General features: G+C 39.9%; 4 protein-coding genes across 10 annotated transcripts in view; 3 read left to right on the top strand and 1 right to left on the bottom strand.

The window, feature by feature from the left end:
* The first annotated feature begins 372 nt into the window (after positions 1-372).
* LOC114912483 (RUN and FYVE domain-containing protein 1-like) lies at positions 373-3,769 on the top strand. Its single transcript, XM_029259710.1, has 8 exons — positions 373-412; positions 706-803; positions 2,330-2,449; positions 2,787-2,916; positions 3,165-3,241; positions 3,321-3,348; positions 3,440-3,517; positions 3,626-3,769. The coding sequence occupies exons 2-8, from the start codon at positions 772-774 to the stop codon at positions 3,767-3,769; spliced, it is 609 nt and encodes a 202-aa protein (XP_029115543.1). The 5' UTR covers positions 373-412; positions 706-771.
* A 1,008-nt stretch (positions 3,770-4,777) lies between these two features.
* On the bottom strand, positions 4,778-10,142 carry LOC114912477 (heterogeneous nuclear ribonucleoprotein F-like). Its single transcript, XM_029259629.1, has 12 exons — positions 9,055-10,142; positions 8,741-8,888; positions 7,274-7,429; positions 6,986-7,120; positions 6,763-6,901; positions 6,574-6,668; positions 6,160-6,285; positions 5,936-6,074; positions 5,711-5,844; positions 5,500-5,606; positions 5,289-5,424; positions 4,778-4,898 (listed from the first exon to the last, which is right to left on the bottom strand). Exons 1-12 carry the CDS (start codon positions 9,343-9,345, stop codon positions 4,849-4,851), a joined length of 1,656 nt encoding a protein of 551 aa, XP_029115462.1. The 5' UTR covers positions 9,346-10,142; the 3' UTR covers positions 4,778-4,848.
* Positions 10,143-10,166: 24 nt separating this feature from the next.
* On the top strand, positions 10,167-18,276 carry LOC114912476 (deoxycytidine kinase-like). Of its 2 annotated transcripts, none has more exons than XM_029259628.1 (8): positions 10,167-10,249; positions 10,831-10,957; positions 11,920-12,035; positions 15,296-15,489; positions 16,314-16,461; positions 17,009-17,124; positions 17,640-17,739; positions 18,226-18,276. In XM_029259628.1, the coding sequence occupies exons 2-8, from the start codon at positions 10,867-10,869 to the stop codon at positions 18,250-18,252; spliced, it is 792 nt and encodes a 263-aa protein (XP_029115461.1). In that variant the 5' UTR covers positions 10,167-10,249; positions 10,831-10,866; the 3' UTR covers positions 18,253-18,276. The 2 variants fall into 2 exon arrangements, with proteins under 2 accessions (XP_029115461.1, XP_029115460.1); XM_029259627.1 differs by having other exon boundaries at positions 10,167-10,440.
* Positions 18,277-21,281: 3,005 nt separating this feature from the next.
* slc4a4a (solute carrier family 4 member 4a) overlaps positions 21,282-26,415 on the top strand; it is a 65,261-nt gene continuing 60,127 nt past the window's right edge. For all 6 annotated transcript variants that reach the window (XM_029259325.1, XM_029259323.1, XM_029259324.1 and 3 more), the window contains exon 1: positions 21,282-21,342. In XM_029259325.1, the coding sequence (XP_029115158.1) occupies positions 21,323-21,342 (20 nt within the window). In that variant the 5' untranslated portion in view covers positions 21,282-21,322. The remainder of the gene's footprint in view (positions 21,343-26,415) is intronic.

Here is a 26,415-nt window from a genome sequence, read left to right as displayed (position 1 = left end):
GATACAGGAATTCTTTACCAGCTAAATATTCTGTGTATCTTTGAGACTGGTCTCTCTTGTACTGGCTCAACCTTGAGGAACAAGTTAACACATTACTATATCGAAATTGCTTACATTTCTTTGCACTCCAGATTTTTTTTTTATTTATTTAAAAATAAAGATAAACTCGTAAATACTCATTCTATTATAGCAATATGGTAGAGGATGAAAGAGGAAAAAATATATATATATATACTGTACTCCAGGATGTGGAAAAAGAGCTGGAATTGCAAATAGGAATGAAGCAGGAGATGGAGCTGGCCATGAAGATGCTGGAGAAGGACATCTGTGAGAAGCAGGATGCTTTGATGGAGCTCCGGCGGCACCCGATGACCTGCGCACTCTCAACCATCAACTTTCTGTTAAGACGCAGGTACGCAAGTTGCCAGGACATGCAGCTGTCAAGTCCCTGTCATCTAAAATCTTTTGCACTCAAATAATAAAGGCGTTTGAAAATAATATAATTTTAATGAGCATTTTCAGCCTTGCCCTGACTTTTCTAATAGTACTAATCATTGTTGAAGCTGAATATCTGACCAATATTCTGTTGTCTTAAGAAAATATCATTTTAGACTAACTTCACAATTCTCAGCATATTTGTTTTTACTGTGGAGTTTTTGCATTTTGATAAATGTAGCGGCTAAAGTATGTTCACATTGTGCGCAGACCTCTGATGCAACTTTGAAGCAGAAGAGCGAAGTCATCAGTCGTCTGGAGGAAAAAGCAAATCAAATGGCTGCGACAATCAAGCAACTGGAGCACAGGTGAGAGAAGCACTAGGGTGTCCACTTAGCGGTAAGAGTAGTAACTTTTGATGTTGTACTGTACAGAGGTCTCAATATGATTCTTGTAGCGAATGCGTGCCTGCTCAGTTTGAAGCTTTATTTGTGTTAATAAAACATTACCTTCATTGTTTGACATTGTTGTTCTGTTGTTAATCTATTAACATAAATTCAGCTTCAGACAGTTTTAATTGCACAACTGAACACTTGTCAAAGCTTTATTACTTAGAAGGTTAGTTTGAAAAAACAACATATTTAGGGGGATGCTCATGGCCTGGATTGCAGAATTCTTACCTGTATGAGTTACTATGGTTTGGATTGCTAATTTATGATTCATGATCTGTGATGTTTTTAACATTTCAAGAGTGTTGTAGTACAGTTATTGCTGCCATGTTGAGGTTCTTGTAAACCTTGTGCATTTGTGTCTTCTGAAAAAGCAGGACTGCAAAGGCTCACTGCTTGTTCACAACTTTCCTTTTGTTTTGTTGCTTTTTTTTTTTTTTTGTTCCTCCACTCCATTTTCATCACTTCAATTGATTATTTTCTTCCATCCTAAGTGAAAAAGATGTGGTGAAACAGGCCAGAAGTCTGAATTCTGCAGCCTGGAAACTCCTCCACCATCAATAGACCAACCATAAGAAGGAGTTTCCTAAAGTTGTTCCATAATCTGATTTTGATATATTCTTATGTATTACTGAAGTAGAACGATTCCCGATGAGTTACTACTTTAATAAATTGAAAAGCAATCATCATCAAGCCCTATGTGACTCTGATGTATATGCTTTAGTTGAGCAGTTGTCAATAATTTCCTGTATTTTAAAGACCTTTTGTTAATTATGAATATATGCAGTGGCATTATGGAGATGGATACTAAATATAAATTTTTGTAACGCTGTTTAGCCTGTATTGAACTAAATTGATACCCATCTTTAATATTTTGCTACTGTCGTCTTGTGAGGTGCAGTGTGGAAAGTTAGGTCTGCTGACCTTTGTTTTCTCTGCCAACATACAAATAAACTCAAGAGTTTTGAACTGGAAGAAACTGACCTACTTTTTTTTTTTTGGAGTTGATACCATTTTACCAAAGTTGTAAAAATATGGATGAGACTGTATTGGTCCTGAAAACCCATTAAGAAAAATGTTACGCTGGCAATGTTACAGGAAAAAAGACTGTCGCGGCAGCGGAAACAACTGACCGAACATGAAATGTATTAAAACATTTAACAATACAGATTAATGTCTGTATGAATCCCATAATCGGATTTAGCAGGAGGGGTAATGTGTAGTGTATGTTTATTCAGCCTAGATGTAAGTTACAGGGAAAACAGTGTAATAAAATAAGGATAACAAAGAATGGCCTGGTTACCTTTTTTGCAGAAACTTCTCATTTTGTTTCTCAGTTCCAAGTTATGATCTGAGTTTGGTATTTTGTTTTTCATCCTGAAATTGGGGTTTTCTTCACCTTCATGGCTTTTATTTTACCATAAGTTCATGTGGCTCAAACCCAGATCCAGACAGGCGGAGAAGGAGCGTGACCTCGCAGATGAGGCCAACCGCTTCTTCAAGCAGGAGTTTGGGGACAAAATCGAGAGTCTACAACTGGAGGTGGAGCAGCTGACCAAGAAAAAGTAGGTTTTGCCTTTCCGTTGTAGATGAAAAGGAGGGCTGGTATAGAGCAGGAGGGAACCATGGTGACCAGAGGCTATGCAGTGAATTCTTCCTGATGTAAAACCCCCTTCCATTATTAAAATGTGTGAATGCTCTCAAGACTTTAGTTTTGTAGTTGTAGTAATGATATGTAAAAGCTGCCATTCATCGGCTTGTTACACATGTCCTCAAAAGCACATGGTTTCCCTGTGGCCATACATTCATAGATATTAGAATAACTTTGTAAGGAGAAATGTGTACAACAAGGAGCTGTATGTCGGGACTGTTACAGTGACATACTTTGAATGTGTAACACAGGGCTTGTCTGGAGCAGGAACTAAAGAAAGAGAGGCAACGCAAGAGTGGCCCTAATGATGCTGTTCCTATGGAAGTGAAACCCTCACTGCTGGAAAGGGATGTCAACAGGCAAATGGATGACATGAGAAAGGTAGCAGTGCGGTCAATTGGGTAGCATTCTAAAATTTGTCTCCGCTTACCAACTCCCCAGTACACTTTGGTGTGAAGTGTGTTTTATAGGCTATAAAGTGAAACCTATACTCAGTAAAGGAGTTAAATCACAGTATTTCATTAACTCGCTTCATGTAATACAGCTGTTGCTGAGGGTCAACATTTTGTTGTTTCAGATTCATCAGTGCAGACCAAATTCAGTCTAAACGAATTTTTTTTCCCTTCTAGGAGCTAGAGGTAGTGAGGAAGGAAAATGTTCATTTGCGAACAGTGTTGGAGGAAAAGGAGAGTCTTAGTTCTAGCATGTAAGTAGAGGGAAAATTCCAAAAAAAACATTGCTCCTCTCTGTAAGATGCACATTAATGCTATTATTTCAACCCTTAGGTCACTGTCACAAAATGAAGAGGAACAGGTATGTTCATTATTATACATTTAACCATTAGTTTGGTAACTGTGGGTCCAATTTTAAATTCAAGCTGTAATTTGTTCCTGATCATTTCAAGGATCAGTCAGTGACTGAAGACAATCAGCCCTCTGTCTGTAATATGTGTGAAGAGGAGGAGTCCTTGATTAGACCCAAGGTATACTGGCTTAGTTACCCTCATGGCATATTAAAAAAGTGAAATGAAAACACATGCAAAACATGCAGTTTAATATTTTGTGTCTCAATTTTGCCTCTGATACTTTAGAAACTTTGTAACAACTGCAGAGAAGTGTTCTGCGAGAGCTGCCTTGCCAACGAGCTGCCGTTACCGTCTTCAATCAGCCCCGTTCAAGTCTGCAACCAGTGCCACTCAAAGCTACTGCACCAGTATTCCTCCAGTCCATCTTGAGTTGCTAACTAAAGGGAGGAGTGCAACTGTTGGAATTAGGAAATTTTTACACATGTTAATTTGTAGAAAGGGGTACTGTTGAGTGCTCCATGCTGGAAACAAGTCTTGTACAGTCACTGAATCAATGATATCATGTAATAAATGACAGATTAATGTCCACCAGGTGGATTTATGCTGTGCATACTCAGTGTTGTAAGAAATAGTACAATCGTGAATTTTCTTGAGATTGATGAATGTCTTTCCCATGTTGATTCAAATGTTTCAGTTGATTCAGTGTTGAATCAAATGTTGAGATCACTCATTGATCATAAACATATCCATTTAGGTTTGAAAAACCATAATTATACATATGGACTTCAGTTTTATCTTTTGAACTGGAAAAATTCTGCCGTCTATTTAGTGACAAACTGTTAAGTTACTATTTTGCCTGTATTGTACTCAAAGCATTAAATTGAAACAAACATGCATTACTTTTTAAATTTGACAGATTAACATTTCATTTAACCAAACTGCACAATTTTTAAACAGCTGCAGTTGAAGTGTCCAGCTTTATACAAAACTTTACCTCTACTGCTCCATATTTAATTTAGCATCACCTATACCTGACTTAAGGTGGCGTTTCTAAAAAAGGAGGAATATTTTTTACTTCAAGGTCATTGTTTAATTTAACAAATGGTGGAATTCTATAGTGGAGTAAAACTTAATGCAGAAAATTATGCAGACATTCCTCATGGTTCCTAGCAGGTCTATTTTAAACTGAGTACTTTTGGGACTGAGTTTTTTGCAGTAATCTGTATACAAAACTTGTCACCCAACCACTGAACATTATGTGCTTAAACAAAAAACTGCATTATGATTATACATTTTTTTTACAGCTGGATATACTACTTACAGAAATGCATTTCAGTACATAGATGGTACTTCACAGCCTGAAGTAGTTTTGCAAAAACCATTCTTTCTCCTGTAGTGGGAGGAAAATAATGTAGACAGAGAACCACAGTATAGGCAAACAAGAATTACTGCAGTCTACCCAGAACATTTTACAGCGCTGCTAGTGTAGGGCAGCATTTGTCTGACTCCTAACTTCCGGCCGTTGGAGAATTCAGGAACAGCTCGATGTATCGCTCACCTACAGAGGGAAGAATATTTGACAAATGTTCAAGAATAAAATGGTAGCACTAGAGACCCATTTGCTCACTTCATCCCTGGAAGCTGCCTCAAACAAAGATTTCTGCTAAGTAAGCATATTTAAGTAATTTACTAAAATGTGCTCATTCTAAACACAGACTCTGGTCAAAGTACTAACCGTCTATTTGACACCTTTGAGCAACCTGAAGTCCTACTGGAGATTACTTTCCAAACAACCTTAACCAGTACTAGTATTGTCAAGGATGTGTTCAGCCTAGAATTTTTTTCTTAGCATAATATACATAAAGCATTAACAGCAAACTGCTATGCTAAGGTTTTGTCATGCAACTCTGATGTAAACGGAGTTAACTGTAAAATTTCGTCCACTTACCAATACAGGCCTTATCTCTGGACATTGCTAACACGGCATCTTCGTGGCAGGTGAAGTATACATCCGCTTCCCCACTAGCTCTACCATCTGGACCGTATTCAATACAGATCTTAGCCAGCTGTAGTGGAGAGAAGAACTGAAAGGAAAATACACTGAATTCCAGTACTGTTGCTTAAATGTATGCAACACATACAACGTCCAATTCACTTACATTGACGATATCTTGTCCAGAAGCGCAGAAGGGCAACCCCCTCACATGTACGCAGTGTTGTGTTATGCTGGGAATGTTAGTTGATCCCAATGCTGGAGCAACATTACCTGTGGAATAAAAATCTTAACCATTTTTGTATACATCGTATAAAGCCACCGAAGAGTTAGAGCCATAAGGAAAATGTAGTATAGGAAGTTTCATATGTGCTCACTGCTTTGAGGATGAAGGTCAGGCTGTGTAGCTTGGTCAGTGTTCCCTTCCATTGTGGGGACTGGAGAGACTGGAGCCCTGCTGCTGTATCCAGACCTGATGCCACTTTTTTTGCTGGGGAACACCTCAATGTACCTGAGGTGTGACAAATGCATGACAACAGTTAGTGTCCCCAGTAATGAAACATTCCTGGATACTGTAAAGCTATTCCTGCGTTGTTCCTCACCTGCTCCCCATTGTCTCCCGGTGCTTCTCCAGAGCCTGAGCAGCCATTTCCTGTGAGGTGAATTCCACATAGGCAATGCCTGTACTCCTCCCTTTTCTATCAAAAACCAGGGTAACTCCATCTTCAGCAATGTCCAGACCTGTGGGGCAACAATGTTGTGTTCATTTGATATTTCAAACTATAAAATGAGTAGAATTCTGTACACATTACTGAGGAAACGATACCTGCGAAAAACTGAATAACATCTTCCTCAGTGGCGCTATATGGGAGCCCTTGGATTTTAACCACACCACCATTTGTGGGGAGCTGCTCTGGTGCCTTCGGCAAGCCTTCAGCATCACTGTCTGACACTTAAAAACACATGAACAAAACCATAAGCTTTTTCTTTCACAACTACTGTTTTTTTTTTTTTTTTAACAGTACAAAAGGTCCTAATTTCACAGTTTAATGAAGTGCCAACCAACACTGACGAAGAGTTGATGTAACAATTTACACTGCATTTGCTTTTTCATTTTCTCCAAAACAACTTACAATAAAATTACCTAAAATTATGCCACTTGTTTAAAACCTATCAAATTCTTTTTTTGTTTTTGGGGAATAAAGTCAAATGAAGTGATGGCTTTCAGGTGAGCACTTACCTTGTTCGCTGTTAAAGTAGTCTGTCAGAGAAACCCTCTGGCTACGGAAGTGAGACTGAATGGCACTTTTTCTGCTTGGGAATATTTCGATGTACCTGAGAACAATAAGATAACAGCAGTTAACCCCCAGAGCAATTATAATACCTGCGGGCGCTTTATAGAGCAAGGGGCAACAACTCAGTTTCTTACCTGCTTCCTATTCTCTCTCTGTCTTTTTGTAAAGCCTGATCAGCCATTTCCTGTGAAGCAAACTCGACATAAGCAATGCCTGTGTTTCTCCCGTGGGCATCAAAAACCAGGGTCACACCACCTCCAACAATATCCAGACCTGTAGCCAAGAAAATATTGTTCATATAAGGGATAAATATTACATAAAAATAATTTTGTATAAAACAGTTCAGGGAACTCAAACCTTCAAAGAAGTGAACAATATCCTCCACAGTGCAACTGAAAGGAAGCCCTCTGAGTTTAACCACTCCGTCAGCGGCAGGGAGCTGCACTGACGCCTTCACTATGTTCTCAGCATCGCTGTCTGTCACTTCCTGTACTGGATAAAGCACAAGGACATCGGCATTTTCCTTCACAGCTTCCATCCAAAGACATGAAATCCCACCATGGATAAGACCACAACATCATGCTTAGCATCCTGAAAGAATTCCACCTGACTGACAATGTAAGATATCGTAAGAAAACAACACACCCTCTACATAGCGGTGACCCAGATAGTGCATGTTCTTCCTTAGTGCTCTTCGGACATCTTCCTTGCACTGCAGCTCAATGAAAGCTTTCCCGCTTGGCTGCCCATGTTTGTTGTGTATCATATGAATTCCATTCACTCCACCATGGATCTTGCATTCTGAGTAGACAGAGGATATGCAGACAACTGTTACCAATTTTCCAAAGAAGCGTTCTTAAAACTCCGTACCAGTAAGCCATCTGCAGTGTACATTCTGACTTTATGAAACATGATAAAGAGACATTGGTTGTGACACCGAGGAGCTACAAGTGGAGTTGATGCAGTTGCTGCAGAAAGGTCCCGTTTTGTGTTTTCTTGTGTGTTTGTTGCACTGTTTTTCTTTTTCTTAATAAAACACTCAGTAAGCCCTCCCCATACTGCCTCTTACCTGGTGACTCTCTGGACGCAGCACGCCTGGTATGGTACCATATTTTAAACTAACGTGTAATAATTTCTTACTTTTGTTGTTGATGCCATGACACAAAACAACATAATACACTCTAGAATAAATATAGTATAACATAATGTGGACATTTATTTTACATTCATTTTCACTCTATTTTTATTCCCCCACCAAAATTCTGAAACTACAAAGCCCTAATGCTTTTATTTAAGCATAGGTATACATTATAATCTATGTTTTAGGTCTGTGTTTGCAAATAATAAATGAACACTGATATTTGGTCTTTGTACATGTGTACGCAATGAACAAGTACAAGGTGGTGTGTCTGCACACAGGCAAACATTACTTGCAGGTCACAGAGGTCCTGTGAAAGATATGCATTTTAATGAAATCATACTCATGAGCACAGTGCCAAAAGTGAGCATGATCCCAAAAAGACACGGCTGTAAAAGTGCATAGCATTAACTGAGCAATGACTATACTCGCACATACATTTACTCATTTAGTTGATACTTTTCTCCAGTGACCTAGAAGGTTAGGCTACTTGCAGTCATTTACCCATTTCTAGAGCTGGGTAATTTTACTAGAGCAATTTTATTATGTTAGCGGCTGTCCCAAATGACACTCTGGGAAGTGAGAAAATATGCTGTTGAATAAATGGATGAATCTATTTGACATTAGAAGTAACTTTGGACAAAAATCTTGGCAAAATAGAGGTTAATAATTCCAAAGTGTATTTACAATTAGTTTACTGATACCTGCATTATTGATTTAGCAGAAGCTTTTCACCAAAGCGATGTACATCTCATAGAAAATACAATGTGTTCATTACATTAACGGAAAGAGTCACTCAGATGCAGACTGTGATTCTAAAGTCCAGTTAGTTTGTTTCTTTCCATCACATGAACCATGGACGTGACTGACACGTTTAGGGGGAACTTAGGAGAAGCGAGTCCCAAAGAAGAGGCGAGTTTTGAGATGCTTAGCGAATAGAGAGATTCAGAGAATGAGGAATGACCAAGAATCACCTGAGAAGAACGAAAGATCTTCAGCTGTACACGACCAGGGGAGACCTTTTGCCTGGACTATGAAATGCTCCTTTTCCCTTTGCTCGCAGCCGTACTCGGGCAGAGGTGGGTATTGCTGGCCTTCATCGTGGAAAGGAGACGCCGGTGCCTGCACACAAGGGCACACATCACGGTGATGATCACCATATTGAACTCTCAGTACCTAGCGCAACACAAGAGCAGAGCTCTCTCTCTCACACACACACACACACACACACCTGTGATCAGTCCCAGGTATGAGCAGCATCCAGTGCCAAGAACTGTGCCTCACTCACACTAACTGATCGACGCACCTCGCTGCAGAAACTGCGCAGAGCCACAAACTGCCTCTGAGATGCGAACACATCACGATGATGAATCGGATGATCATGATGCTGCCGATGATGCGCATCTGGATCTGCGCTCTTCTTTCCATAATCGTGCGCGACCAGCCACTGCTGGTGGTGGCACTGAGGCCCCGCGGGCCTCCTGTCAAGCAGCAGCGCTTTCCTCGAAATGCCACCAAACAACCGGCCGCGAGGCCTGAAAAGAGAGGACACGAGCAGAGATGTGCCGCGTGCAGCCATTGCACATCGGGCTCCGCTCAGTCAGAGACACAGAGTCCGGCTCCAGCAAGGAAGGACAGTGACTGAGTGAATATCGCAGTAGGAGAAACCACTGAGCTTCACTTTCCGTAGGTGTCGTGCAGACGAGACGGGAAACCAGAGAGAGCTCAACACATGAGAAGTATGTCAAAAAAACAGAAAACAAGCAAACTAGTTGACATAAACGTGCCAGCAACTCCTACAATGTCACTCGCAGAAAGACACGTTTTCCGGTACCGAGTCGACGACGACGACGACGACGACGACAAAGAAACAGAGAGAGCGACGCCGACGTGATGGGCCCACAGCACCGCAGTACTGTGCTGCCCTCTAGAGGAGCGGCGGAGTCGGCACAGATCTCATTTCATCGGTTTCTGATTGAAGGCCGAGATGCGGGGACTTTGAAAGCGTTTAAAATTAAAGGTTGTTTAGGGAGGAGCGTGAATAGCGCGTATTGTGAGCTCTCCAATTATTTAACTGCAATTTTTGCATATAAAAAAGAAATGTAACGTATACTGTCATAACCATTTCAGCGAATGATAAGAATCACGGCTTGTTTCAAGCCTATTACTATTGTAACGACCCGCGTTACTGATTGAATGTAAATAGTTGCATTGTGGGAGATCTGTAAATAATGTCTGTAACCGCTGGGGCCACTTCGGGGGGAAATGGTGGGTTGACTGTGTCTGCTACTATGTAAAGGAAGCCTAGAGACGCTAAGGTAGGCTGGCTGTAAGCGCACGTCCTGGAGGAAAAGGGGTCCTCGGACCGAGAGTATTATTTCCCTTTGTGTTGGTGTTCGAATAAACCGTTCGTTATGAACGCTACTTCCGCGTCCTTCCTCGCCCCATCCAAACCCACGGCGGTGCGCGCCACACTATCATAGGTACAAGAAGTATGAAATTCTTGAGTGCTTCTCCACAGACTATAATGAACAAAAACAATATGTAATACTGCACAAAACTAAGTCATGCTAATAATAAATAACAATAGACAGCCAGAGTACAGTTAAAACTGAGAATGTAAGTGACCGTGCTTGGAGGGAGTCCAGCTCTAGTCACTGAAGGTGACACGTTGGTGAGTGTTGTTGTATACTCTTACAGCAGTGGGGTAAAAGCTGTTCCTATACCTACCTAGCAAATGCAGTGCGGGTTCCAATAGACTCGAGCAGCCTTACGATAAGAGAAAAGTGCCTCCGTGCGGTGGTGACTACACTTCACCACAGAATGACGAATTAAATTCCACTAAGCTCGTAGCTGCAAAAATTATAAGCTTCTACTGTTCTACTTATACGCTTCTTTTTTGTTTTTAAATAAAAAGCTAATATGAGGGGCGGGTTTACCGTACACTTCACTGACAGGAAGCGCATCCGCGAGCCTCGCGATTTCGTTACGTTTCCGACAGGAGGGCGCGCGCGTGTGACGTCACGACTGCGCCAATTTTTGAATCGCCACTTTCTTCATACAGTACATAATACTCGGTGTCTCTGCTGTCTCCGCCGCAATGTCCCCGGTTTCGAAGAGATCATGTCCCAGTCCCCCTAACGACAGCCTGGGGACACGACTGAAGAGAATTTCCATCGAAGGCAACATTGGTGAGTACTGACACACTATTGTAATCATTCGTTTGAGGATGATACTCATACTGCTCCTTTCGCAAGAACGCAGAGTAACAAACTCACTCAGCTCAGCTAGCCCCTAGTACTAGTCGCTCTTCGTCACCTTAAAAAAACTGGTGGCGGGCTGTTGAAATTATAGATAAAATATGCATGATAATAAATGATGATAAATATGGAAAAAAACTTCCCGGGCTGGCGTCGGTCGTGTACAGTACAGAATAAAAAAAAAACTAGCCATCTAAACTTTATCCCTTCTTCGTAAATTTCTTATGTAAAACATATTTCAAAATTTTCATGACATTTTTTTCTTCGCTCTGATCCTCTAATATATAGTATTATCCCTAAATATTAACTTTTCACCCGGGGAAGTTGTTTGGCGCGCGAAGCGGGAGAATTTGGCGCTGAATGGCAGCGCGCGTCACAAGGAAGGAGGGAGGAGCTCGTGCCGCTTCCGGCTACACAGTAGTTGTGAATCGATTGAGATGTTAATGAGTTCGCACCAGGCTGAAGCCAGTGCTTTTGTTATTAATTATATAAGTCGTGTCCGCCCTTTAAGTCAGATTGAATTCAATGGGTGTAATTTATTAATGTTGAAAAAAACTATTGTTTTCTGTTACTTATGCCAAAGGCAAATGTGAGCTATGCTACAAAGAATAGAATCATAATTTAAACGTTGGCAATAATATGTAATAATAATATGTTTGATCATTATACACAGTGAAACATTTCTGCTTTATCCATTTTACTGAGATTCCAGCAGTAGTCGACTCGAATATTGCCACCATGTTCTAACCTGCTCACACCTTTCGATTCGTTCGAGACTGAATTACAAACTGTTTTCAGGTCGTAGGTCCTTATGATTTAGGAGAACTTTAAACATGCTCTTAGTTTGGATTTTCATTTTTCCCCCCAACTTTATTTTGTTTCTTCAATATCAGCGGCAGGAAAATCGACATTTGTGCAATTACTGGAGGACTACAGTAAGGACTGGGAGGTAGTACCTGAACCCATCGCCAGGTGGTGCAATGTGCAGACTGCACACAGTGAATTTGAGGTATTGTATAACAAAAATAATAATCATTATCATCATAACAGCAATTGTGATCATTGTTATGTTTATATTTACTCACAATCAAATATTAAATAATGAATTCAAATCCCAACAGAAAACCAAATATTAATCCAAGCGCTTTGGGTATTTGGTACGGTTCCAATTAGTATGATCCTTGCTGGGAGCATCTGCATGTTGTTGAAGTCTTTCTAATTCTTTCCCCACTACCAGTGCCACTGTGGTCCTGACATTCCACATTCATGACATCTAGATCCTTGTACTTGCTGAGTTCTTCAGGTTTTTCTTTGACCTGACTTGGTGTTGAACAATACATTTTACAATAATTTAAGGTATTCTTTCTGGATAAATTAGGGGTAAGTACCTTGATCAAGGATGTTGCAGTTGTTGACAAGCTGTTGGCTTTAACTGCCTGCTCTGTTGTATCTTAAACTCAAGTTCAAGGTATATTGTCAAAAGTACAAGTACTGTGTGCAAAGTACTATGAAATTCTTACTTGAATGTGCTTCTCCACAGACTATAGACAACACAATAGATAGTACTACAAAAAAAAAAAAAAAATAAATAGCCAAAATAATTAAAAGTGACAATGCAAGTGATGCACTTGGAGGGATCAGTGTAAATTCTAGTTGCAAAAGTGAGAGTGTAAAGTCCAATATCCAAACTCTGTTTTGGGGGCCATGTTCAATCATAGTAATTATTCCAGGGGTTACTGTATGGCAGTGAAACACAGGCTACTAATGTGTCTGCTGGCACAAAAATTAACTTTATGCATTTTGTTTTTGTGTTTTCTGCCAAAATTTATTTTTATGGTCTCTACTTCCGTACCCCTTGTATCTTAGTTGGTTTGCAGAACTACTACCCAGCAATGTGTTGCTGTGTTGATGTGACTGCTTTTTTACAGTGATAATCCACAGAAAAGGAGACGTGAATACCGTGGTGTCTGCGTAATGTTCCTTGTCACATCCATTATGATCGGTATTCACCTGTCCAAATGCAGTGTTGCTACAGTCCCTAGCCTATCCCAGCCCCTTGGCATATGAGGCAGAGTACACCCTGGATTGGATGCCAGTCTATTGCAGGGTATTCCTTTTTAACATTAAAAAAAAAAAATCACATAATTGCGTTTGAGTGTCTTTATAATTAAAGTGTTTGGACCACTGGTTATATCTAGTGTTATGTTTAAGATGGCTTTCCTTTGTTTGCCATAATTTCATAATTCTCCCCCACAAATTGGATAAATTTCTGGTTTTTGTAGATTAGTACCTGGAAAAGTTGGGCTCTCTTTCCTGGTATTAGAAAAAAGTATTGCAGAGCAGTGGGTAACACCTGTACCTCAAAGTGCCCGAGTTGCACATTGCACATACAGTAGGTTTAAATTCAGCTCAGAGTATCCGGCATGTGCACACTTTTGTGTCCACAATCCAATGACAAAGTGGAATATTGCATTGGTAAATCACTCGCTTATCCTGAAAAGCATGCGAGTGGTCACTGTGAGTTGAACTCAACTTGATGGCACGTACTCTACCTTGCTTAGAACGCTGTATAAACTTAACATTGTACAGTAGTTTGCTTTGGAGGAAAGCTTGACCTAAATGGATGAATAAACAATAAGGAACATTGCCCATTGTCTGTTGTGCTGATGGGTTATTGCTAAACATGAATTTACCTCCAGCCCCCAAAAAAGAGGAGGAAGACTGATATTTGTGTTTTAGGTATGGCTAATAACTGTTGACTTAGTAACAAGTAGTGTTTTACCACAAGAGGGTGCAATTGACCATATTATGTATTAAAAAAAAAAAAAAAAAAAAAAAATGAAGCCATAAATGAATGCCCACAGGATGAGAACAGCTGTGCTATTTATTACTAAGTATATGACAAGCCTTTGCATCAATTTGATATTAAAGTCTTTCTTCTAATGCTTCTTCTCTTCTCTCAACCATCTGGGTACATTTTTCTTCATCATTCCAATAGTTATTTCATATTGTACCAAGAGGTCCTTATTGTTTGATGTCTTACATGTATTGAGTTTCCTTTAAAGTTCTGCCAGATGCCCCTGAATCTTTTACTGGTAGGAATGTTTTCTTCTGCGTCTTGTCAAAGACTTATTCATGGAATAATTTTCAGCTGCTTGATTTTTTAAGTTACAAAAATGAGTTCAATAGCATAAAACTGCTGAACAACATTTTATTAAACCGTGTGATACTTATATGTATTTGAGTGATATTAGATGATACACGTACCTATCATGTACTTCTGGCAGTTTAACTTGCATCAGGCAAATGCATGAGAATGTCAGCTTTTGTTCTCATTCTGTTGTGGCAAATATTCAACATTGATTTTGGTTTAATTTCTTTGTACTTTATACAGCAGTACATGGAAAAAACTTTGAGCTGTTTTTATCTGATATATAATCATTGACGAAATGTTAAATTCAAAGGTTGTTTTTACAAGAGAACCCAATTAAATTGTATTACTGATAATAAACCTAATCTCAACAACAGTACCTTATTGAACCTGAGTGAGTCATTTTTTTTTATGCCATGCTAATTCCATAAGAAAAACAAATCATATTATGCTATAGAGAAAGACAAGGAAAAAAAGGTCACTATGAACCTGGAACTGATGGTGATCAGTAGTTTTCCATGCACATCCAGTGGCTGCGATGTCCATGAGGATTTTGTACCTGATTTAAATGAATCGTGGCAGACCTATAAACACTGATGGCCCTTTTACTGATGCTTGGATGCACTCCTCCATGCAACACAATTTTATTAGTGTCAGGCACCCCATTTGTACTGCATTGTACTTTAAAATACTTTGCTTTCTCTGCATAATGACCATTAATATTATTGTCACCTCATTGTGTCTGGGTTACTTGCTCTGTCAGAAGTTGCTGCAATTCTCCACTTGATTGACCAATTAATGGGTTAAGGAGTACAAGGATTACACTTGACGTGGTCTTTCTCAGTCATTAATAATAAGAGTGTTGTGTGTGACATAATCTGCTTTGACATCCCCTGAGGAAAAGCCACTTGTCAGTGGAAAGTTTTCAGAACATCTTTGTTTCCTTTACAGTTTTAATTTTGTAAAGAAAGGCAATGTTTTTGCTTTTGTCTTGCTTACAAAGGCCTGTGTCACAAGTACTACAGTATATCTAAGTATTTTTTAATGCCAGCCCAACTGTGATGCAGACAAAGAATCCTCAGGTGCAGTAGCTCATAACTTTTTCATGATTCTTGAAGGAGCTGACCACATCTCAGAAGAGTGGAGGGAATGTTCTTCAGCTGATGTACGAAAAGCCAGAGAGATGGGCCTATACCTTCCAGAGCTATGCCTGCATGAGCAGAGTGCGTGCTCAGATGAAATCTACCAATGGGAAAATCCAGGAGGCTGAGAACCCTGTGCAGTTCTTTGAGAGATCTGTGTACAGTGACAGGTACTATCCGCTAGGGCACACCAACTCCATCTATTTATAGGTCTTTGCTTAAGATCAAAATTGTCGTAGCCTTCATGTTTTTGCTGCTTTTGACTCTCAAATAAGAAATACATAATTATGTTTGTGCTTTCGGAAGATCTAATAAACCTAGCTAAGAGGTAAGATTTGGTTATTTAATGCCATAGATTTGTATTGTCCCTGAATTGTTGCAGTAAAACACAATTGCTTAAATCACACACACACACACATACACACATTTTCAGAACCGCTTGTCCCATACGGGGTCGCGGGGAACACAGGGCGTAGGGCCGGAGGGGGAGGGGACACACCCAGGACGGGACGCCAGTCCGTCGCAAGGACCCCAAGCGGGACTCGAGCCCCAAACCCACTGGAGAGCAGGACCCGTAAATCAGTGAAAAGAAAAGATGAATAAAAATTGTCAGTGTCAATTAGCTTGAAAGCTACAAATGCTGTTAAAGTATAGATAAATGAGTAGATTTTTTAACTGGGGTATATAGAATTATAACAGTTTGTAATGTTACGTAACTAATTTTTCTGGATTCAGTAAGGTTGTATTCTGTCAATAAGGTAACAGACCCAGAATTAGACTCAGGTTTTAGTTATTCAGGTTTTGGTGACTGGTATTTACTGCATACTTGATTACAAGTTTGGTTTGTCAAGTCAATGAAGTATATCCATTGCTGATGCCTTACCACTGTGAAATTTTTGAATATGATATTCTGCTTAGTAGAAAGATTTTAAGGTACTTAGCATAGCTTTCAATCATGTTCAGTGTCAAATGTAATTGTAACGTATTTTTTTAGATACATATTTGCTGCAAACCTTTATGAAAGTGAGTGTTTGAATGACACTGAATGGGCGATATACCAGGACTGGCATGGATGGCTTCACAAACAGTTTGGGAAACATATTGAACTGGATGGTATTATCTACCTTCGTGCATCGCCTGAGGTGTGGACAAATTCTCAGTTTTTACACTGCTTAAAATATAGAGGTCTTGGTTGTCTTTTTGTTTATAGCTTTTATCCTAGTTAATATTTATAAAAAAAAATACGCTTTCAGCCAGTAAACTTCTAACATTTTATTTATATTCCTATATTTTTAAGAAAACATTTTTTAAAACTTTCTAAGCCTTGGCTTTGTTAGAGGGCAGCATGGACCTGGCTGTTTTTGCTGAAGCACCATGAGACAGGGAGTGCTGCCATGGCCAGAGAAATCTCACAGTACAGTGTGTCTGGTGGATGAGCTGACTTACTGAAAGGTTCTGGCATTTTGTGCTCTGAAAAAAACGTTATTCATTGGCCTAGACCTGCCCTTGGTTCACTGCTCTATCCAGGAGCCACACTGTGCTGCAGTTAATTATATCTCAGTGTAATTATAGATCTGCCTGGATCCTTTACCCTGTGCCTACAAAAACCACATAATAAAGAAAACAACAAACAACAATATTCTACTTTCAGATCATAACCTTGCATTTAATTTCTTGCTCATGAATCAGAAATGCTTGGAAAGGCTGCATATACGAGGGAGAGCGGAGGAACAAGGTATCCCCCTGGAGTACTTGGAGAAGCTCCACTTCAAACATGAGTCTTGGCTCCAACATAAAACGATGCAGTAAGATTTCCCAGATCAGACACACTCCCCAGACTTTCTGTAAAATACCTTGAGCTAAACTTCAAAAATGAACAGGCTATAAATGGGCACAAGAAAATCTCACACTTAAGAGGGGTGCCAGTGTGACACCCAGAAGCCTTTGTGGTCATTGTCAGATATGACAGATGATATTTGGCCCTCTTTTTGCAACGATATTTTTGTGTCTCTCTGAATCAAAATTCTGCTATACAGTTTACTCAGTTTTTTTCTGTAGCACGAAAATGCCCATTAATTTAATTCTCTCTCTTTTTTTTTTTTTTTTTTGCAAAGCACTCTTTAATTTGCAATTCTTAAATTTTTTAGGGCACTTGAAACCATTTCACAACACACATGTACACATGTACAGTATGTGTGTATATACTTACAGTACATAAGAAGAAGATTGTTTTGGTGGCTCTGGGAATGCATATTAAGCTGTGATCCCTGTAAATTTAAGTAGTTCAGTCCACTTACCACTTATTAATTTCTTTTTTCAGCATGGAATTTCAGTATCTTAATGAATTACCTGTTTTGACATTGGATGTAAATGAGGATTTTAAGGGGAAGAAAGCAAAATGTGCCGATATGCTCGAAAAGGTTTGTATGGTATTTTGTTTTTTATTTAAGCATTGGTGTAAACTAGTTCTGTGGTTCTAAAGTTGACCTTACAATGGTATCTGCTTTAAGAGGAAACTTCAAGGTGCAAGGTGTAATGGTAAATATTACATACATTTCCATAATCAATGAAAATTCAATCTCAGTCAAGTTATGTTGGATTCTAGAAAAATTTCTGAAAAAGTTCAGGCATCATTTGCTTATGTGTTTTATACACTGCAACATTTCTGGCATGTTATTTTTTAGATCTTTTTAGTTTTCTTTTAATGCAAATAATGTTTGAGGCTGTGAGCAAAGAAGTACCGTTTTGATAATTCGTGATTAATGATGCAGTTTTTCAGTTGTATTTACTAAGCAGGCTGGGAATCAATATCATCAACATTAGTTGCTCTGTAAATCATCTATGTGTAACAATTTACTGAAAGTACATCTAAGACTGAATTTCTTCCTTTCACTCTTTTCTTCCAGGTAAAAGAATTTTTGAGTACATTGTAGATGGCGATTGTCTGCAGAAGAGGATGTCATGTCTAGTGCAAAAAGAAGGATGAAAGTTGAGGTCATAAGAATCACTATTATATGAAATGGATGACTCAAAGTCAGCGCTATGGATTTTTGCACAATGTACTCTAATCTTTAAAAAACCATTTTTGTGTATACTTCATTTTCAGACATGTTTTGGTCCATTATGGATATTTTTTCAGTTGTGTAGTGCTATGCATTGTAGCATTTTTGTTCTCATTTGTTAAATATAACTTTAAATATAATCAACTTTTCAAGCATTTTGTCTTAAAGAAAGTGTAGTAATATTGAGAAAATGTACCGTTAGCCATGCATTAAGTGAAACGTTGGTTGTTACTTGGGTAACATCAGACAAACATGACAATGACAGTGAATTGCCATGTTAATCACACCCCACTGTAAATTTCAGAAACAAAATCATAAACTTGTATTACAGAACTTCACTCTACGTAGTTATGACAAATGCAATATAAGTGTTTCAAGATTTACCATCCAAATTTTCAGAGAACAGAGCGTGACTCAATAAATGTGAATACAGCAGCTCAGCTTCTCCAGTCTTCAGTATTTCATGTAACGTCAAAACAAGTACACGCACGCACGCACGCTGTCTGAACCACTTGTCCCATATGGGGTCACAGGGAGCCGGAGCCTAACCCAGGAACACAGGGCGCAAGGGACACACCCAGGATGGGACACCAATCCATTGTAAGGCACCCCAAGCAGGACTCAAACCCCAGACCCACTGGAGAGCAGGACCTGGTCCAACCCACTGCGCCACCATGTCCCCCACTCAAGACAAGTAATGAATGCTTTTATTCTCTACTCAGCAATCTTAAGAGTAGAATCGTTTGAAACAAGGTGCATTCCGTAAACCTGACTTTTACTCACATTTAGACTGAGCACCGCTGTTGAGCCTCAGAAGCTGCTCAGCTCAAAACATCATGGTGGAGGGCCTTAAGTCAGGTCTCCTCAGAACTAGCTAGAATAAACTTATATACTGGAATAAACTGTCAAAACGTGTCCCTAGTCTAACTAGATAACTAAACACAAGGTCTTTGTTTCGAAATCAGATATTGCACTGACATGGTGATAGAAGTCTCAGAAATTGCACAGTGTAGCCCTGCCCTGATCTCCATGTCTGGATGAAGTCCATGTGCTTGTGAAGTGTGTCTAGGTTTTGAAGTTGTAGTTAAGTGAAACCTATGGCAAACGCAGAGTCCACCCCCAATGTCTTTTGAAATACACTCACCAGAAGAAGACAAGAGCAGGTCTGCTTGGAAAAATCCATCCCATCAGGATCACAAAAGCCAGCTGACAAAGGTCACAAGGCTTCCAGGGACCTCAACAGTGGTCACAAGCTAATGACTACACTTTTTCTATTTTTAAGGGAATCAAGGGAAAGGATTGTAAATGTATAAGTCAGTTTCTTGCAAAGTGGGAGCATTTTAAACAGACTTTGATTTGCAGATATCCTTCTGGAAGGTACTGCAAAGTGATCATACCGATGATAAACGGTAACCTTTTGACCCCAAGGCCTCACAGTGACTTATTTGCATTTCCAGTGTACTTCATAGAAGCAGTTTGTAAAAATGGAACATTTTAGAGAGCAGAGTAAAAGAGCTGGGCACATAACTCTTAAAACCCACACATGGTCTTCCAGTAACTGTAAGGAGCCTCAGAACAGTTGCTTTGGGTGCTCCCTCATCGGTTACTATGTCTTACTTTCTCCCCTCACAAGGATTCATTGTTACTCAAAATCAAGGCTACAGAGAAGTATTTTTACATGTTTACTTATTAAAAGGGTTATACCTTATTAGGAACACTACTGGTAGAAACAACCAACACAGGGCACACATTGTAATTATTATGTAAATATGGCAGGACATGTATAAAATTCCACACGTGGAATTGAATAGAATAACATAAATAAAGCAGACATGATGAATAGACAGGCGAAGGAAAGCGGTGCTCCAGAAGTAGAAGTGCCGGAACGGCTACTTTTTACCATGCTAATCGTGGTAAAATATTTCCGTGGTTCTAATTCTAAGATGACCTTACGATATCTGATATACGTACGATACCTTTCCAACATTTGCCTAACCCTACTGCCACAGGTAACAACCTTCTTCCGTCTTGCACTGAAGACGCTGCAACGCGGAACGTACACGATGGTCACAATACATGGCGTCTTACACAGAGTTGTTGAAAACTTTCTTCCAGAAATAAACACTTTTAGCTGTAGATGTCACTGCGCCACTAGGTCTCGTCTCGGCGGCCCTTCGACGATCAATAAGGAGCCTTAACGCGATCCGCTAAGTTCATGGTGCACACAGTGTCATATTTGAATTATTTTAATGAGAACTTGACTTGCCGGTTCTGTATTTATGATGGGAAAACGTACGACGCATGTCATAAGTGTCTTTAAAACTCATTCACAAGGCGCCAACATTCGTCTGTGACACATGATGAAGCTTTTTGTCAGCGTTCCGTCGTATCGAAGCAGCGCCAGCGGGATGTTCCCGGCGGACACGTGTTCGGCACGAGGGCTGAGTCCGCTCTCCGCGGGTTTTGCGCGCGCCGTGTCCTCCGCGCTCACCTCCCACCGGTACCCGTGACGTTCGCACATGGGACGCTTCTTTAATATGGCCAGAAGAGGCGCGCGCAGCGACGCCCCGCGACACTCCCACGGCCCCACGCGCGGACGCAGGGGGCGCGGGTCTGCGAGAAAGTTCACAAACACTGCGTGTCCGTGCGCTGCGCTGCGCGCGTGCTTCTGCCGTCCCTTCTTTTGAATAAGTGCCACCTTCGTGCGGTGCGCGCGGACAGGCGCTCGGTCTCGCGCGCTTCTTGGCACAGCTCGTTGTTCACCGCGCGCACAGTGAGTACAGACACAGGGACACTCGGTCAGTATTGAGTTTATTAGTGCAGTGCGAAGAAAAAGAAAATTCATCCCGAGTGCAGAGAGAAAAGAGGCAGAAGAAGCTCAAGAAGAGCCAAGTGAGCTGAGACGAGCTACTCGCTTTGGGATAAAATAACGTGAACAACAATGAGCAGCGATAAGAACAAGTAAGTTTTTACCTCAGGCGTAACATTTTTTCAGTCTTAGACTCTTAGTGTTCAAATGGAGTCACTTGTGTCAGGCAAAGTTTGACATAAATTTAATGCGTTTGCAACGTGCGAAGATGAACTGTGTCATTTTTCATTTCTGACGTAGTCGTCGACTGAGTAAAATAAATAAAAATGTAAACGAAACGCAAGGTGAGGTGAACGCAGGCTTTCAGCGACCTGTGGGCTCGGCAAGAAAGAGAGTTGCGAGTGTTGAGGTTTTTTGCGTTGTGTGTGGAAGACCTCTTATTTACCCCCTTGTGGTTATTCTTCCATTGAGCTTGACATCATGTGCTTCGAAATGAGGGGTTTCCCTAAATATCACAGTGACAGTGGGACACAGACAGAGAGAGACACACAGTCGCTGTCCTCTGCTGGGACGGTAGGTGCGGCTGCACGTGTCGATGCTCGTTGGTTGCAAAGGCAGAGGTGTGTGACTCTACATGAAGTGATGTAAAAAGACATCCACCTGGGGGACACAGTCTAACTGGACCTTCCTTGCTCCACTGGAGATGCTCCACGGTCAGTTAGTGCACCTGAGTGTGCGGTAAAAAGCGTGGTAAAATCCAGCTTGTCTTTCGCTAAACATGACTGTTGAGTGGTATTCCAAGATACTCTAAAGCATGGGCAAAAACCAGTTCATAGATATGATATTTTCCAAAAAAATCTGATTTTCCGACACCTGACCTAAATTTGAATATCTAAATCAGCCAAATCATCAATTTTTAATTTGTCCAGCGCCAAACAAAGACCAGATTTAATCTGAGTCTGATATTCCCAGGCATGCCAAATAATGTAAGATATTTTTTCTGTACCACGTTACTAGCACAAATAGTATTGTGTCGCAGCAATAGTTGTTGTAGCTATAATAATAATCACGAGAAGAAGAGGAAGAATTTTAAGAGGAAAGCATCCCAGCTTTTTGGTTGATATCCAGAGAATTATGTTTGAATAAACATGGTTGTGAAGGCTGTTTTCTGCAGTGTGAAGGTGACTGGTTCGAATTCAACTCATTTTGCCTCAGTTGATACAGAAAGAAGATCCTGCTGAATAAATGGGTAAATCTTGTAAAGTTGTATATCACACATATTAAGCAGCCCTGGACAAAGACATCATCTAAATAAATGCGAATTATAATAAACTGTTTAGGTGGCACAGTGAGTAGTGTGTCTGTTGCATGTTCTCCCCATGTCTGCATGGGTTTCTTTTGGGTGCTCTGGTTTGCTCCCACACTCCAAAGACACGCTGTTCAGGTTCACCCATAGTGTGTGAGTGACAGAGAGAGTGTGTTCCACTGATATATGGATGAGTGACCCATTGTAAGTAGTGTATCTAGCAGTGTAAGTCACCACAGTGATAAGGTGTGTGGCTGATAACACTACACAGAGTTTATTGGAAGTCTCACACACACTGTCTGAAACCGCTTGTCCCAAGTGGGGTCGTGGTGAACTGGAACCTAACCCGGCAAACAGGGCACAGGGCTGGAGGGGGAGGGGACACGCAGGACAGGGACGCCAGTCCATCGCAAGGCACCCAGAGCCAGACTTGAACCCCAGACCTGCCAGAGAGCAGGACCCGGTGAAACCCGCTGTGCCACCGTGCCCCCTGTCACTAGAAGTCGTTTTGGGAGAAAAGTGTCTGCTAAATAAATAAAAGTAAATGACTGGAAGGAATATGCGGTGCTCTATACCGTGTACAGTTTCTAATAGATAGGGGGATGATAAAAGGTAAATGGGTTTAAAAATATCAAACAAACAGAGTGTGAGGTACATTACTGATAGTGATGGTGCTCTGACCTGTAAGTAATGCTCTTGTCTTAGGTTTACTGCTGCAAATGATCCAACTTTTGATTCCGTTGCAACGAATGCGTGTTTTCTGGGGAAAGGAAACCAGAACAAGGTTTGCAGCAATTTGTTTAAATAAAAAGTGTACATTTTATGTTTTTCTTAATTTTAATCCTTTTTTGCACTGAGATATGATCACTGAGAACTTTATAAACCTTGGTTTTTGGGACGAGCTTGTTATATCAGTGAACGTCTATAGGTGGCTCAAGTCGACTTGTTGGTAGATGAGTGGAAAAAGTTAATTCTCAATTCGAATGTGAAAAATGTGCATATATTTTCAAAAGACAGTGTTAAAATTGCTCTACTAATTGGTTTTTGTGAGATGATATAAATGTGTTTTAAACCTCTTTATTTATTTTCTCCGCTTATTATGAATAATTTAAATAAACATATATAAATAATTGTATAAGAGTTGTCTATGGTTGTGGTCTAAACCTGGTGTGAAAATTTTTATCTTGAGAAATAGCATTAAGTATTTTTGCACCACTATATAAATGGTACATTAACATTTTGTAAGCGTAGCTAGACCTTCTTTTATTACCTCTGTGTGTTATGTGACCTTATATACCTCCAGAACATGTGCTTATGTAGGTAAATGGTTGAAAACATGGAAAAGTGGTTGCTTGCTTATTTGCTGCATGTTTTATGATTTTTAAAATGTTTTAATGTCAGGTAATTTTGTCTTCATATGGTTGCTGAAACATTACTCCCTTTAAAACACACAAGGCACTGTCTAGTCATTTGAAGTAAGTTGTACTGTTTGACTAACAACTAGGCTAACTACACAAAAAAATGTTCATCTGTCAAGATTGTCATAATTAGGTGCATTGATCATCTATATAAATGTTTTGAAAGTGTCAGGATGAGATATGAAAATAAATTTTATCTTCAGCGGGAATTTGCTGCTTTTATAATACTTGGAAACTCTTTAACAGATTTTCCTTTGGTGTTACAGCATGTAGAAGAATAGCGGCAAAGAAATTACTCACTTTCGCTGTCATTGAGATTTAGCACAAAATTTGAATGCCTTTCAGCAACATTTTGAAAGAATATATTATAAGAATGGTTTTATTTCAGTTGCTCACTGTGGCTTTGATGCTCAAGTTATCCTCATCCGAGAGTGATGGGAGTAACTAAATTATGTTTTGTTATATAAAAGGTAAATACCTCTGAAAGAGCTACAATGAAGGTATAGTTTGTGCATAAACAGGAGGACAAAATCATGATATACCTTACTATTATCACCAAATATTTATGACAGTTATCCAATACATAGCCCATTACTAGTAATAACATTTAACAGGGTAATTATAATTATTATAATAATAATTATTATTACTGCTTCATAGTATAGAAACTTGAGTTTCTTGTATTCAAATTGAATGACATAACGCATAATTATATACCTTTGCATTATATACCTGTGTTAATCAGATCTTCTTCCTTGATTACAACACAAAAGAGCAATTTAACAAAATGTTACAACAAAATATTATGCTTCCTCAAATAAAGATAGTGATACTGGATAAACATTTTGATGTGCTGATAACAGAACTAGCTTCTGAGCTGCCAGTTTTCCATAACCATTCTCATTTGAAAATAAAAGCATGATACTGTTATTCTTACTGAGTATGAGAAAGCTATTATGAGCAGTTCACATGTTGCTTGTTTTCTTTTCAGTGTTTTACTATGATAAAGTTGTATAGATAACAAAGTCAGTAGTTGAATTTAACACTAGAGGGAGCAGAGAAAGACTGTTAAACTGTGACGTTGTCCTTTAAAGAAGTAATCTGGTTTATGAAGCGATAGGACAGCAATGAGAGAAGTGGCTAAAGATTTAACATAGAATATGAAGACTATTCCATGTTCTACCTTCTAATTGCTTAGGAATTGGTCATCACTGACAGTTACTTGCAGTATGTGCTTCAGACATCATTTCAGAGTGCAAAAGAGATTCCTTTGCTGTGCCTTTCTGTGACTTCTCTGCATGCATGGTGCTCTTGGGTAGGAACATTTTCCAAGAGAAGGAAATGTCATTTTTGATACTGCCTGGAACTGATGCACTGTGCAAGTGGCTGGTGCGCGTGACATGTCAGAAAAATGATGCATCAGAAATGGATGTAATTTTTCAACTTGTGACGAAAGACTAGTTTTATATCAGGTTATTTACATGTGGAAAATTTTGGCTAATCTCTGAAAGAGAGATGTGTACAAAACATGAGAGTGCAGGTAAGCGAAGGATGAGTGCATTGAATTACGTTCATTGTGTGACAGTAGTAATGATGCATGTTAAGTTGATGTGGACGGGCAGCATGGTGTGGCACACAGAAAGTAATACTGCCTCATGGTGGTTTGACTCTGCATTTGGATGTAGGTTCCTGCTCAGGCTGTGTGGAGTTTGCACGTTCTCCTTGTGTTCATGTGGGTTCCCCCGGGTGCTCCATTCCTGCCTCAGTCTAAAGATGTCTACTTCAGGTGAACTGGTCATTCTGAATTGCCCTGTGGTGTATGGGTAAGTTAATAAATGTGTGTGGGACTGCCCTGTGATGGGCTGGCGTTACTTCAGGATGTACTCTTCCTCACACCCTACGCTTTTGGTATGGACACACGACTACCGTGGCCCTCTCTTGATAACTGATTGTCTAAATATCAGCATCAGGTCTTGAATAAAGCCATGTCAATCAGCCAGTCAGCATTATGTTAAGAGGAGATTGGTGTCAAAAATACTGATTTCATCTGCATTATTTTTACTTTTATCTAGTGCCAAAATGCCTTTCACTGGTGATGTTTAAATATATCTACTTATTATACTGAGGGGGGTGCGGTGGCGCAGTGGGTTGAACCGGGTCCTGCTCTCCGATGGGTCTGGGGAGTCCTGCTTGGGGTGCCTTGCGATGGACTGGTGTCCCGTCCTGGGTGTGTCCCCTCCGCCTCCAGCCTTAGACCCTGTGTTGCTGGATTAGGCTCTGGCTCACCGCGACACTGTATGGAACAAGTGGTTCAGACGGTGTGTGTGTGTGTGTGTGTGTGTGTGTGTGTATGTACTCCTTATATGACTTAACTGTATTATTCGATCCAGAAAAGTAAATTAAAATCATGCTGAGGCCTAAATATCATTTATTTAAATGAGAAAAATTATAATGCATCCCTGAGAAAATAATTGAATTTTAACCAAATGTGGCTGCTAATT

Source organism: Scleropages formosus, chromosome 17 (genome assembly GCF_900964775.1).
Source record: "Scleropages formosus chromosome 17, fSclFor1.1, whole genome shotgun sequence".
NCBI classification, from domain to species: Eukaryota; Metazoa; Chordata; class Actinopteri; order Osteoglossiformes; family Osteoglossidae; genus Scleropages; species Scleropages formosus.
The sequence above is the reverse complement of the archived record's forward strand: the minus strand, read 5'-3'. Positions and strand labels throughout refer to the sequence as shown.

Bases quoted from the DNA above. Each gene is read 5' to 3' on its own strand.
- LOC114912477 (XM_029259629.1), bottom strand. From the start codon at position 9,345: ATGGCTGCACGCGGCACATCTCTGCTCGTGTCCTCTCTTTTCAGGCCT. The intron at 8,889-9,054 runs GTGAGTGAGGCA...CCTTGTGTGCAG, and splicing joins AGGTGCGTCGATCAGTTAGT to GCACCGGCGTCTCCTTTCCA. The intron at 5,425-5,499 runs GTAAGTGAATTG...TTTTCCTTTCAG, and splicing joins CTGGACAAGATATCGTCAAT to TTCTTCTCTCCACTACAGCT.
- LOC114912476 (XM_029259628.1), top strand. From the start codon at position 10,867: ATGTCCCCGGTTTCGAAGAGATCATGTCCCAGTCCCCCTAACGACAGC. The intron at 15,490-16,313 runs GTACTATCCGCT...GTATTTTTTTAG, and splicing joins AGATCTGTGTACAGTGACAG to ATACATATTTGCTGCAAACC. The intron at 16,462-17,008 runs GTGTGGACAAAT...CTCATGAATCAG, and splicing joins ACCTTCGTGCATCGCCTGAG to AAATGCTTGGAAAGGCTGCA.
- LOC114912483 (XM_029259710.1), top strand. From the start codon at position 772: ATGGCTGCGACAATCAAGCAACTGGAGCACAG. The intron at 804-2,329 runs GTGAGAGAAGCA...GCTCAAACCCAG, and splicing joins ATCAAGCAACTGGAGCACAG to ATCCAGACAGGCGGAGAAGG. The intron at 2,450-2,786 runs GTAGGTTTTGCC...TGTGTAACACAG, and splicing joins GAGCAGCTGACCAAGAAAAA to GGCTTGTCTGGAGCAGGAAC.